Source organism: Heterodontus francisci, chromosome 24 (assembly GCF_036365525.1).
Source record: "Heterodontus francisci isolate sHetFra1 chromosome 24, sHetFra1.hap1, whole genome shotgun sequence".
In the NCBI taxonomy this organism is placed as follows: Eukaryota; Metazoa; Chordata; class Chondrichthyes; order Heterodontiformes; family Heterodontidae; genus Heterodontus; species Heterodontus francisci.
The window spans coordinates 69314773-69329292 of NC_090394.1; the positions used below are offsets into that span (position 1 = coordinate 69314773).

A 14520-nucleotide genomic window follows, 5' to 3' on the forward strand; every position below is an offset into this window, starting at 1 on the left:
GTAGTCATTTGCACAGCGCCTGGCTGTTCTTTGTGCAGCGCTTCTGGCTACTTTAAGTGCTACGGGTGTTAACTCGCTGGGGGCTTTCTTGTAGTTCAACAGTACAATGTGCTTAGCAGCTATGACAGGTTCCAGCTCTTCAAAGTGAGATTGAAACCAGTCTGCATTCTGCTTCTCACCATTACTGATAGTACTAGCTTTTCATTCCAGATTTGTTTAATTAATTGAACTGAATTACTGAAACACCCTCAAGTGGCCCTGAAAGGCTATTTTTATATTTGTGGGATATCAAATTTCTCCACTAGGATACAAAAATTTGGCTTATTTTTATAAAATGAGTTTATTTTAGCTTCTATCTTTTGCTATCTGAAAATTTAATTTAAAGGTGAAGGATAAATAAGAGCTTTTAACTTACTGGTTTGCTGTGTGCTAATATTTCAATGAGATTGTCAGTAAGCAGGTAAGCAGCCATCACCACCGCTGCAGGCCAAACATCCCCCCTGACTTAAGGTGATTGGTAGAAGGATTAGAGAGGACATGAGGAAAATCTTTTTCACCCAGTGGGTGTCTGGAATTCGCTGTCTGGGTCAGTGGTTGAGGCAGAAACCCTCAACACTTCTAAAAAGGTACCTGGACCTGCAGGTGAAGTGCTGTTGCCTGCAAGGCTATGGACCAGGTGCTGGAAGGTGGGATTAGAATGGGTGGCTAGTTTTTTTCCAGCTGGCGCAGACACAATGGGCTGAATGGCCTCTTTCTGTGCCATAACTTTTCTATGGTGCTACTTGATGCCAGATTTAAACTGCCGTTGGGAAAGAAGAAAACTATGCCACAGAGATCACTAGGGCAGCTTTCTATGAGGTCAGCAAAAAGAGCCCTTGCTTCAGTGCTGACTGCAAAATCTGGGCCAATATTTACATGAGAAAATCAGGTTTAGAACAGGTAAGATCAAAAATGTATTCAAATATTGAACAGGAAATTCTCAACTCCCCGCCATAAAATATTTGAATACTTTAAGAAACTGAAGCTGCTGGCATATGCAAATTGTATAAAATTCCTAAGGCTGGTGCTTGCATTTCAAATTTACAAGGTAGACAGGTCACTTATAAACAAGCCATTCTTAAAAAGATAAACAAAAAGATAAAATGGACATTTCACTAAGAGACTTAGTGAGGAAGTCAAGATGAGAGAAAGAGAGGAGTTGTGTAAATAAAACTGTTCTTTCACTTATTGATCAGATTGAATGTAGACTCTGCTTCTCCCATTTCAGTTATGTGAAGTCAGCTTAGAAAGTTGCATCTCACTAGGTCCTAGTGGTCAATGGTCCATAGCACAAAAACAGTTTACAATCTGGCACTACAACTCACTCATTACAACTGGAGTGGGGAAGGGAAAACATTATAGTGGATCAGGACGAGCACTGTTCTGTGGCTGAACTATTAAGGCACCACAGATGCACTGTATTCTGCAACTGACTAAAGTTTACTTAATCTGGAAGTGACACTTCTCTTGCACTGCACTTTGTAAATATATCGCCCCACGTTACCAAAAACGCGATGAGGGTTTCTGCCTCTACCACTCAGGCAGGGAGTTCCAATCTCCAAACTTACTAAATTACTGCAGTGAAATAGTCTTATGTCCAAGATGCATGCCAATGACTTAAGCTAGCTCCTCAGCTGTATAAAACGCCAGTTAGGCCACAGCTGGAGTACTGTGTACAGTTCTGGCCACCACACTATAGGAAGGATGTGACTGCACTGGAAAGGGTGCAGAGGAGATTCACCAGGATGTTGCCAGGCTGGAGCATTTCAGCTATGAAGAGAGACTGGATAGGCTAGGGTTCTTTCCTTAGAGCAGAGAAGGCTGAGGGGGGACCTGATTGAGGTATACAAAGTTATGAGGGGCATTGATAGGATAGATCGTAAGAAACCTTTTCCCTTAGAGGAGGGATCAATGACCAGGGGGCATGGATTTAAGATAAGGGGCAGGGTGTTTAGAGGGGATTTGAGGAAAAGAATTTTCACCCAGAGGGTGGTTGAACACACTACCTGAAGGGGTGGTAGAGGCAAGAACCCTCACAACATTTAAGAAGTATTTAGATGAGCACTTGAAACGCCATAGCATACAAGGCTAAGGGCCAAGTGCTGTAAAATGGGATTAGATTAGATTAGATAGGTGCTTGTTGGCCGGAACAGACACAATGTGCCGAAGGGTCTGTTTCTGTGCTGTATAACTCTGACTCCCCTCCAAGCATTCTGCCCATTACTTTAAATCTATGGCCCCTGGTCATTGACCTCTCTGCCAAGGGAAATAAGTATTTTCTATCTTGGCCCCTTAATTTTATACATCTCAATTAAATCTCCCTTCAGCCCTCTCTGTTCCAAAGAAAACAACCCCAGTCAATCCAATCGTTCCTGGCAATATCGTAAATCTCCTCTGTACCCTGTAATGCGGTGACCAGAACTGTACTCCATATTCCAGTTGTGGCCTAATTAGTATTTCATACAATTCCAGCTTAACCTCTCCGCTCTTCTATTCTATGCCTCTGCTGGGATAATGGGAAGTATCCCATATGCCATCTTAACCACCTTATCTATCTGTCCTGCTACCTTCAGAAGAACCTTAGCTGGTATACAGCAAGCCCAACAAGAGAAGGAACAGTTCTGGGTCTAGTTTTAGGAAATTAAGCTGGGCAGGTGATAGGGGTGTCAGTGGGAGAGCATTTTGATGGTAGAGATCATAATTCAGTTAGATTTAGCAAAGTTACCGTGAAGGACAAAGATAGGCCAAGAATAAAAGCTTTCAATTGGGGAAAGGCTAATTTTACAAGTGGAGATGCCATTTGACAAAAGTGGACTGGAAACAACTGCTTGAAGTAATTAAGTTGTCAGAGCAGTAGGAGGCATTCAAGGAGGTAGGTAGGTGTGCAGAACAAATATGTTCCACAACAAAAAAGGGCGGGACTCCTAAATCTAGACCCCCCACCCCCACCTGTCAAAGAGCATAGAGAACAGGCAAAAAATGGAATCTTATGACAGAGCTCAATACTGCAGAAAACCTAGAGCAGTATAGAAAACGTAGGGGTGAAATTAAAAAGGAAATTAGGAAAGCAAAGAGGGCATGAAAAAGATATTGGCAATTAAAATCAAGGAACACCCAAAGATGTTCATAAATACATAAAGCACAAGAGGATAACTAAGGAAAGAGTGGGGCTGATTACAGACCATAAAAGTAACCTATATGTGGAGGCGAAAGACATGGACATTGTTCTGAATGAGTAATTTGCATCTGTCTGCAGGGCCTCTTCCCTCTTTCTACCTATGTCATTGTTCCGATATGGACCACAATCTCTGGCTGGTCAACCTCCCCACCTCAGAATGCTCTGTAGCTGTTCACGAACATCTTTGAACCCGGCACCATAGAGGCAACACACCATCCTGGAGTCACGTCTGCGGCTGCAGATATGCCTGTCTGTTCCCCTAACTACTGAATCCCCTAACTCTATTGATTTTCTTACGTTCCCCCCACGAATTTCCCCCCCACCCCATACAGCTGACGGAATGGTGGAATGATCTGTAAGTGAAATTTTAGATTTGAACAAATAATGCTTTTATTTAATGGTGCCTTCATTTATTAAAAATGGCAAAAGCAATTTAAAAATCCTGGAACTTCTTTTTCTTTGTACACTTTCATTTTGATACAACACATCACTGCTGAATTTACTGGGACTAACAACGGGGGCCCACAATGGCCAGGTTCTCAACAGTCCAGAGTATTTGACTGGGTTACATGACTTTCCCACTGAGCAGAGGATTTACAATGCTCAGAACAGCAGCTTTTGAAGTGCACACAACCACATAACTGAAGAACTCTCATTCTATAATTACACTGACTAATTAGGTCAATTTGTTTACACAAGAATCAATTATAAAATAGCTGAATTAAACCAGTAACATTTTATCCATTGGAAACTATTGGGGAAATGGAAAGAGTCCATTAAAGAAAATGCACTCAAATCAGCTTTTAAAATGACTTACAAACCCTGTAGTTGACATGGAGATATAGCACACAATGCACTAAATAGTGCATTTTGAAGAAGTGACAGAATGTCGAATTGTTGTTTCAAATCCCCACAATGTCTGAGAAAGCACCAAGTGGAATTCAAGCACTTCCACAAAGGGAGAGAGAAGGAAAAAACCTGGAGGGCAAATCACACCCAGCTTGCCCTTTATTCCTTCTAGCAGGTAACTGCAGTGCAGCACTCCTTAGGGCAGATTACTCCTCCATACTGGCAGCCAGATAATGGCACATGATACAGGAAGATGGTTGTTTTTTAATATAATTTTCCCATCTCAATTTGGAGGAAAAATTTACTTTCAGTAAATAAGTTGAATGGAAGAAATGCCCCAAAAAATTATTCAAACGTTTCTCAACCTGCAGTGATTTCCAAATAAAGGCTTTAAAGGAAAAAACACCAACATCCATCTTTAAATGTTTGTTACTTTAACAGGTTTGTGAAGAGATTACTGATGACAAGACTGAGATGGAACTACAATAAAATTAGATGCTATGAAAACCAGCTGTTCCAATTTACAGTTTGAGTTAAGTTAATGCAAGTGGATCACACAATCGTTAACACCAAATGTCAGCGAAGATTCTGTAGGCACAAGCTGTTCAAGGGATTTTCATTCGGCCCCCCACCATTTACACCATCCACACTTATCTCAGGCAGCTGCATATAATCGGACAAACAGCACAAATCATTTGCCATTTCCACGGAGGTCAATTATAAAGGCACTATAACACATTATAACAGCATTGGCAGTGACGGATCATACTAGCCAATTAACATGCATATATACGCCACATAACACAGACGCATTATTCAATAGTAGTAAAATCTCAAAGTAACAATGTTGTCAACAAAGTTATTTCTAATTGTGAGCAATAGATGCTCCCGGCAGCACTGTATTTCTCTATCAGCCACACATGTCCAATTATAATTAGCACCACAAATCCTTTGTCTCTTATTTCCAACAGGGTAACCTTTTGGGCATTTCTTCTGTTCAACTTATTTCCTGAAAATAAATTTTTGCTCTAAATTGAGATGGAAAATTATATTTTAAAAAATCTTCCTGTATCACGTGCCCTAATCTGGATGCCAGTATGGAGGAGTAATCTGCCCTAAGGATACTTTAAGTGCTGCACTGCAGTTACTTGCTAGAAGGAATAAAGAGCAAGTTGGGGGTGATTTGCCCTCCAGGGGCTGAATTTTATTTGGGCACTGCTGCTGCTTCAAATCGAATGTGAAATTAGTTTCAGAAAGCTCAAACCAGTTCCTAACAAGCGAATTCTGACCAAAGATTGTCTCACTACACAAATTAGTAGGATCACTCTTGTAACCTGAAGCTGTACGAGAACTGGGCCAAACTCCTGAGGGCACATTGAAGACAAATTATCGGGATGCAGTAGGAAGAGTTTGTCTCTGTAAAGCCCACATTATGAATCGTCCTGGAAGTGCTGGATGCTGGCAGAAAGTTAGAAATGTTCCTGTTCCTCAGTACAAATATGTTTCACTTTAATTCAAGCACATTTATCAAAAATAAATGCAATTTAGTGCCATTTATGGTGAACAGCAGTTTTGTGCTATGAACTTCTGCCTCCTAGAATCTGGATTAAGGGTGTCCAAACATTTTAATATCATACAACAGGCAAACTGTGCAACTCCTGCTTACAGAGCACCATTAGCAGAAATTTTCAGCAGGAAAATGGAGTATTCTGCAGGGCATGAGGAACCTGGTAAGCAGATAAATAAAACTAAATACAAAAAAAAGGAAAGGATACGGAAGAACTCGCATTTATATAGTGCCTCATTCGGTCAAATTACTTCTACAGTATAATGTCGCCACATAGACAATGCAAAGATAACTTGTGCAGTGAGATTCCACAAACAGCAAATGAGTATTTTTTTGGTGACTCATTCTTGATCTTTTTAAAAAAACAAATTTTTCAGTACAGATTGTTGCTACTGCTTCACCATGAGCCTCTGGAGTAAATTTACCTTTTAACTCATGCAGGTGGATTAATACTGCCCCAGGAATCCAGCTTTTTTTTTTCTTTCATGGGATGTGAGCATCACTGGCAAGGCCAGCATTTGTTGCCTATCCCTAACTACCTTTGATAACGGAGTGGCTTTCTAGGCCTTTTCAGAGGGTAGTTAGGAGGCAACCACATTGCTGTGGGTCTGGAGTCACATGTAGGCCAGACCAGGCAAGAAAGGCAGATTTCCTTCTCTAATAGGATGGGTTTTTATGACAATTGATGATAGTTTCCTGGCACCATTACTAAGACTAGCTTTCAATTCCAGATTTTTAAAAATTAATTAACTGAATTTAAAATCATCAACTCCCATGGTGGGTTCTGATGAAAGGTCACAGACCTGAAACGTTAACTCTGCTGCTCTCTCCAGATGCTGCCTGACCTGCTGAGTATTTCCAGCACTTTCTGCTTTCTGTTTTTATTTTTTTAGCTCCCATGGTGGGATTTTGAACTCTTGCCCCCAGGGTACAAGTCCAGGTCTCTGGATTACTAGTTCAGTGACATTACCACTACGCCACCATCTCCCTTCTATTTATATGAACCGCCTCAGCAAAATGTGAGATTATGACGAGTAACCTATACCTTAATCCCTTCGCTAATAAAAATCCTGCATCAGAGATCTGGCCTGACCCAAAAATAAATACTGTTGACACATCAGCCTCAAGGATTTTTTTTAAACACTTGCATGCAACTGGTTACTCAACCACGCTGGCAAGGGTTCACCAGAAGGTCACTGTCCACCCTTTCAGTCATGAGAATGGAGCCGTAAAGGGAGCAACTTAAACACAAATCATACATCAGTACACCTGTGACCGCTGTTTAAAATGGCTGTGGATTTTCAAGGTTAAAAGAAAAACACCTCAAATGAAAAAAAAAAAGTCAAGGCTTGGTGCTCTAAAATGCATAAAACCATAACGGTCTGAGACTGTAGAACAGGCAATACTGAGAACAATGGCTTTGCTTTACATGTTCCTGGTTGTTTGCAGCAGTGCAACAGATACACTGATGCACGTTCTAACTGGAAACAATCTATTGTGTTACATTATACAGACTATTTAGCTCTAATTGCCAAAACAATTAGAATAATTGCAGTCAGGTTTCTGAAGTTAAAAACAGCAAGTTATTCCTTTCTAGTAAGCAGAATACCATACACAAACTGTCCACACGGTTTACTATTAAATTCTGCCTTTAATTTTTTTTATTTAAACGCTCAGGAGAATAGGTTTTCTTGGTTTGCTAATGAGATGTAAAACTCAGCTGTGCTGCTTTGAAGAGGTAGACAAACCAGATTACAACCCAAGTGGGAACACTGAAAATGAATTCCCCACAACACCCACGTCCCCACCTCACCCCAAACAGATGGGCTGGGGGAAATCTCCAGGAGAACCCCTGAGCTTCTGTGGCATTGCTCCTAGTGTACAGAAATGTCAGCAGAGGTCATAGAGCAGTACAGTCATAGAGTATTGACAGCATTTAAAAACAAAACCTAAAAAAACCCAATTAAAATCCAAAGTAGTATGACTATTCCTATTGTTCCAACAGAACCACAATTTCCAATGTGGACAGGCTAAAGGAGCAATGTAGCTGTAACCTTCTACACACCTGCAGTTTTATCCAGTTTCCCAGGTATTACACTGCAGTGTGACAGATAAGCTAGGCTCATCACTGTATATGCTGTTAATATCCAAATAACAAACGAACAAGACCATGGTAACAAAAATGCATTACTAGTTCTGGCCAATTTTCTCTCTCCTTTCTTCTGAAAGGATTGGTATTTGCAGCTCCAGAGTCAATGTCTAGTATTTCACCCAAGTGGCCATCAGTTTCCACATCAAAAGTTCTTAACTGGAATGCAGTATAAAACATCTGCTCCTTTGACACTTACTATTAGATGCTTTAAGCACTGCCAACGCATTGTAATATGTCTTGTTTGAAAAGTTCTCTATTTATTTCACCAGTGTCGACCTTAAAGAATTCAATTAATTCTTCAAAGTATGTGTCTGTCTCAATGACTAAGCAATTTCACCTCTTTGATAACCCCCTTATCAGATCTTATTTTTAAGAGGTAAAAACTTTATATGTGCAAGAGCCATGCCTCATGAAGCAATGCTCATGCTACAGCTAAGCCTTCAATGCACCAAACCCTCAAGAAGCTTTTTGCGACTAAAATATGTTACATTATGCACTTACCTCTGTTAGCTTCTTGGTAGACTTGAACTTTACCCGGTTCTACGCCAAGTCGCCTAAAATTGAAGATGAGGAATAACCCTCAAAAACATATTGCTGACTTTTACACAAAATCAGGGCACAGACACAAGAAATGTCCTCAACATGATAGAAGATATTGAGACAAAAAAAAGTTGATGGGGGGGGGGGGGGGGGGGGGGGGGGAAAAGAGAAGTGAGGGAAGAACTAAAATCTTCCCATCAAATCTGCACCAAAACTTTGTACTGTTTACTGTAAAACCATTAGCCATTATAGAATTATACCAACACCAATAAGCAATCACAATTTTCTCTGACATTGACCAAATTAAAAAAAAACACATTTAAGCAATGGTTCAGTAGGTAAGTGACCCAACATAATGAGCCACCTAATCTCAGATTTGATTGCTGGTCTGTACATCTTAGTGGTGCTAACATGGGTGGGCACTACAATTGGCTTGGTGTTCCAAGAATTGGGGGGAAAGCGAGGTGGTGGGATGGGAGGGCGAAGAGAGGCAAAGGGAGAGAGAAAAAAAACTGATGGGTCGCGATTCCCAATCGCTAGTCACTGACCTCCTTTGTTGGAAACTGTGCATGGTGCTTAGTGGGTAAATGGCATGTATGACTTAGCTATAATGGCACACTATGGTTGAACAGTCTGCTTACATTCACCATCTATGCTCCCATGTGAAAATCAGCCACTTGGCTGAGGTAATGTAGTTTCCAGCACTTGTGGAACACCTCAATAGGCATTACCATGTACAGTACAGGAGACGACAAAGTGGAAAGTGGGAAGAGTCTGAGGTAAAGGTGCATTTCTATAATACTTCCAATGCAGTAAAGTGACTTTTTAGTTAAAAAAGTGTGAAGAAAGATGAGCAACCTTGCTTTAGGTTCAGTTAGACCCACACTGAACAATCTGAATAATTGCGGCAAAATCAACAGTGAAAATCTACTAAACAGCAAGCTTATTGGAGACCTGTCTGACTGGGCAGGGCTCAAAAATTCATTCTATGAACAGAAGCCACTGCCTCAGAAGTAACATAACAGTTTGTTCTCCAGAATAAGATTTTAATCAGCTGCACAGATCTGAGGATCAATACCACTGGCGCCCCTATCAATAAATAAATCAGACTATATACAATACAGATCTTAAGAAAAAGTAGCAAGCAGAATTTTAAAAAAAATGCTAAACAATCTCTTAAATTGCTGCAGCATTTCCTTCATGCACTTTTGTGGCGATAATTTGCTGACATACATATACTGTATTGTGCAAGTCAAGGAGATACCAGCAGTTGGATAAAAATCTTCTGGAGGGCCCACTTCAAAACTAAAACCACATTCAAAAATCAAACAAAATAGTCTAAGATTGACTTTTGGTTTAGGACCACGTTAAAAACCTCTAAGGAAAGTTGTATTTACTACTGAATTTAATGGAAGGGGAGTGGGTGGAGATTAAAGCCCCTCCAAAATAAAAAGGCTCCAAACTGAAAATGCTACTTAATAGAAAAAAGGTACATTTTGACATTGCAAGCTATGGTGACAGTTTGACACAGTATTCAACTGCAAAGTTACTTTCAGCTATATTACCCAACAGAATCATAGCAATTTCTGCACACAAGGTGGCCATTCGACCCATCGTGTCTGTGCCAGCCAAAAGACAGTTATCCAGTTTTATCTGGCTATTCTAAGTTATGGCACTTCAAGTGTGTATCCAAGTACTTTTTAAATGCGATGAGGGTTTCTGCTTCTACCACCGTTTCAGGCAGTGAGTTCCAGACCTTCAACACTCTCCTAAACTCCCCTCTAATCCTTCTACCAATTACTTTAAATCTATGCCCCCAGTTATTGACCTTAAAGATCCCAAATCCTCCTAGCAAAACCATATTTCTTTTCTTTTGAGTTTCAGCTGCTAAGCTTAAACCTTTATGGTCTTTTATGTAGGCCCCATTCCCTCTGTTCTAAATATTTCATCCCCTCCTTTCCTAAAAATCCTGTCTCATGTTTGTGGCCACACGGCCACTGACCGCCCTCTGCTAGTCTTCAACCCCTCAATCTGTAGCTTACATAATCATGGGAGGGGAGGGGAGGAGAGGAGAGAATGTCAGACTTAACTAACCAACCATTCCACCATGGGAAGAGTGGTAGCTGGCTCTTCAAGCATGGGGCCATTACAGATGTGGCCTCACATGACACCTGCACAGGCCCACTTTTCAACTAGGATCACTGGATAGTGAACACTGTTTACTTTATTAACTCTACCAAAATCAAGGGCAAGGAGGCTAATTATAAGACTCTTGCTGCTGGAGGTCAACTAACACAGCAGATCGGCACAGACTCGGTGGGACGAAGGGCCTGTTTCAGTACTGTATCTCTCTATGACTCTATACCTGATCTTTACAATTCTGTACTACAACAGGTGGGACATTTGTTCACCAAGTCATCAGAGTTGGCATCTGTTACACAGAGGAAAGTACTGGGAAAATGTTAAATCAAGGCAACAAGCTCCTGTAAATTACTCTGAACAATCTACTAAAATAAAAAAACTCCATATACTAAACTAAAACGCTGAGGCAGTTTCAAAAAGTAAAATAAAAGACCTCTTCTCCCTGAAATACCTGCATATTAAAATGATCAATTAAGTGTACCTCACCCTACTGCTACAAAACACCTGCCAAGTGCAAAAGGTTTGCCTTAATAAAGGAACAAAGGGTAAAAAAACCTTCAACACCTCAAAAAGACAAGAATATGTTGAAATAATCAGTACTTCATTACATTTTTCTTTTAGCAGAATACACAAAAATCCATACTGATGTTTGGATCTCCAATCTATTTATGGTGAAATCTGGTGCCCAAGTTGTACTTTCATTTTTTTTATGCATGAAATATTGCAGGGTAATTTCTACAGTTTACAGAATTTTTACTGAAGAGCCACAATACTGGAAATTTACATAATAAATTGTACAAAACTTTCTTTAAATATCTATCCCAATAGTTTAACAAATGCTATGATTATAGAAGGTGATTTGTCAAATGCAGTTTTAGTACTTCTACCAAAACATGGAATGCTGGCGTGTTTTACAGGGTATCAACACATTCAGGAAGAAAACTATTTTTAATCCAGGAACAAACTGTATTAAACCAGCTCTGCCGCAAGGTGACCCCACCCATATGAATAAGTGACAAGTATGTGGACACATACGAGGAGGGGGCATGCGAGTGTGGGTCTGTCCCAAAACTACAGCAAAAAAGAAATCTATCAGTTTGGTACTTACTGAAGCAAAAAAAAACAGCTTTGGCAAACACAGCAATGTTTGCCCACATCATTACATTTTAAAAGTATGAAACAATTACTTTAAAATGTGTTAGTTATTTCCTGCTGGTTGTCTGCACAACATGATGCACTCTTTTTAATGGATTGTTCCCTCATAAAATCATGCAGATAAAAAAAATTCTGTAACAAAAATAATTTTTTTTTGGGGGGGGGGGGGTGGAGGGGAGTAGCTTGGATGTTGTGACACTCAATCTAGGTTGCAACGGTGTAAAAAATGATGAAAGGTCACAGACCTGAAATGTTAACTTTGCTTCTCTCTCCACAGATGCTGCCAGACCTGCTGAGTACTTCCAGCACTTTCTGTTTTTACTTCAGATTTCCAGTACCTGCAGTATTTTGCTTTTATTTAAAAAAAATGCATATTTACTTACTCTGAAATTTTCCTGGCCAATTCTGTGTAGGCTGTATTCGAGTTGGCAGAGAACAGTGCCAGGCCACCTTTGGTTACGTTCATGGCTGACAGATCCTCAGATCTTCCTGTCAGAAATGTTTTATCACTTCACCACCCAATGTTAAACCACCTGCAATATCAAAGAGCAAAAGAATAGTTTTATTTATATGTATGCAAGAACAAATTATTACAAAGGAGGCACCGTTTAAAATGAAACCACTGCAAGTTTCAACAGCATCAACTGCACCTGTGAAACGTTAGTTTAAAAAGAGTCTTTGCAAATATAAAATACACTGTAATTCAAATATGAAATGTAGCTTCAAAAAAAAAACACAAGCTGCACTCCCCCTCCCCCACAGCTCAGCAACATGCTCTGAACACTTTCAAAGCCGCACTGGATCTGCTTCACTGTCTGCAATTCCTGTCACATGTGTCTTGCTGTGAAGAGCCCCTTCACCACCGAATGAGATCAGCACCCATTTTAGGCGCCCCGAATACTGGGCGAGGCCCAAAGTCCAGATAACGTTATTAATCCTCACCGCCCCCACACAGACACATAGAGCCGCCTCGCTGCCCACCCTCAGCCTCGGGGCTTTATTGATGATCGAAATAAGGCGAGCTCACCCACTCACGATCTTTTACCCATTGGAGAATGGTCGCTAGGACCGTAACTCGAACCAGTAACCGATTGAAACCCGCTGCTCAACTGCCCACCGCCACCAACAGCCCCTCGAAGCTGCTCTCGCACGCTTGCCTCGACTCAGCGCGAGCGCGCCCCGCCCCCTGGCAACCGCACCGCTCGCCCCGCCCCCTGGCAACCGCACCGCCCCTGACAAACACTCCGCTCGCCCCTCCTCCTAACAACCGCTCCGCTCGCCCCGCCCCCTAACAACCGCTCCGCTCGCCCCGCCCCTGACAACCGCTCCGCTCGCCCCGCCCCCTAACAACCGCTCCGCTCGCCCCGCCCCCTAACAACCGCTCCGCTCGCCCCGCCCCCAACAACCGCTCCGCTCGCACCGTCCCGACAACCGCTCCGCTCGCCCCGCCCATCCCCCCCCCACGACAACCGCCCCCTCGCCCCGCCCATCCCCGAAAGCAACGTTCGCCCCGCCCATCTCCCCGATAACAGCGCTGCTCGCCCCGCCCATCCCCCCTGACAGCAATGCTCACCTTCCCTGACAACTGCGCCCCGCCCCGCCCCTCACAGTCGCGCTCCTCGCTCCGCCCATCCCTGACAACCCGCGCGCCTCACGCAAAGAAACAAGGGGCGGGGCCAGTGTTGCTAAACGGCGTGACAGCTAGAGCGTGACGCGGGGTTGCACTGGGTACCTTGAAGATGCAACTTTCCAATGCTGCAGGGCTCAGTTTGCAAAGGCTTTGGCTGCAGATTGTGTTTTTTTGGGGGCGGGGGGCTGACTTTTAGTGAGAAAGCAGTTAGAAATTACTCTTTAATCCTGTTTTTATCAATAAGTTAGTCCTGTGATTATGTAAATTGAGGAAATTATTGCAATCAATGAAGGACACTGTTTCCTTAAATACAGTTTTGGGTTTACAAGATGCTTGCTGATGAATCTCATCATAATTTATCCATCCAGAATCCTTCTTCTTAGGCAGTCCCTCAGGAACGAGGGTGACCTTCTTCCTTTCCAGGGTTGTGTTCCTTAGGTGACTGAATAGTCCAATTGTGGATCTGCACACTCTGCCACAGGTGGGGCAGGTGGTATTTGATGAGGCAAGTGAATGGGATGCTGGAAATTCCAAACGCTCCTTCTGCTGTTTGCATTTGATCGCTGCCTGGGCATGTCGACGTTGTTCGAACTGGCTGGCACCATCGCGGATGCTTCTCCATTTTGGGTGGTCCTGGGCAAGAGATTCCCACGAATCATGGAGATGTCACATTTTTTCAGGGAGGCTTTAAGGACATCCTTGTAGTGTTTCATCTGAACTGGAGGGGCACCAATATCCTGGGCGGGAGGTTTGCTAGAGCTCTTCGGGAGGGTTTAAACTAGTTTGGCAGTGGGATGGGAACCGGAGCTACGGATCAGTGGATGGGGTAGCTGTTGAACAGGCAGATACCGAGTGCAGATAGTTTGTGAGGAAGGTTAGACAATTGGCACGACAAAGTTGCAGCCGGTATGATGGGTTGAAGTGTTTCTATTTTAACGCAAGAAGTGTCAGAAATAAGGGTGATGAACATAGAGCATGGATCAGTACTTGGAGCTACAATGTTGTGGCCATTACGGAGACGTGGATATCACAGGGGCAGGAATGGATGTTGGATGTTCCGGGGTTTAGATGTTTCAAAAGGAATAGGGAGGGAGGTAAAAGAGGTCGGGGAGTGGCATTGCTAATCAGGGATAGTATCACAGCTGCAGAAAGGGAGGTCGTCGAGGAGGGTTTGTCTACTGAGTCATTATGGGTGGAAGTCAGAAACAGGAAAGGAGCAGTCACTTTGTTGGGAGTTTTACCAATAATTGCGGGTACTTTGCACCGCG

At 42.3% G+C, this 14520-nt stretch overlaps 1 protein-coding gene across 7 annotated transcripts in view; it reads right to left on the reverse strand.

Annotated features, from left to right (window-relative positions):
- The window catches only part of prpsap2 (phosphoribosyl pyrophosphate synthetase-associated protein 2), a 38690-nt gene extending 25882 nt beyond the window's left edge, over positions 1–12808 (reverse strand). For 5 of the 7 annotated variants that reach the window (XR_010977416.1, XR_010977415.1, XM_068056514.1 and 2 more), the window contains exons 1-3: positions 12650–12808; positions 12006–12155; positions 8287–8339 (exon numbers count right to left, since the gene is read on the reverse strand). Coding sequence is in view for 4 of the 7 variants with exons in the window: in XM_068056514.1 (XP_067912615.1) it covers positions 8287–8339; positions 12006–12088 (136 nt within the window). In the remaining 3 variants the exon portion in view is untranslated. Of the gene's footprint in view, positions 1–8286; positions 8340–12005; positions 12156–12272; positions 12406–12649 lie in introns of those variants that run through there. The other 2 variants (XM_068056513.1, XM_068056518.1) reach the window with 2 other exon arrangements.
- Between the last annotated feature and the right edge of the window lie 1712 nt (positions 12809–14520).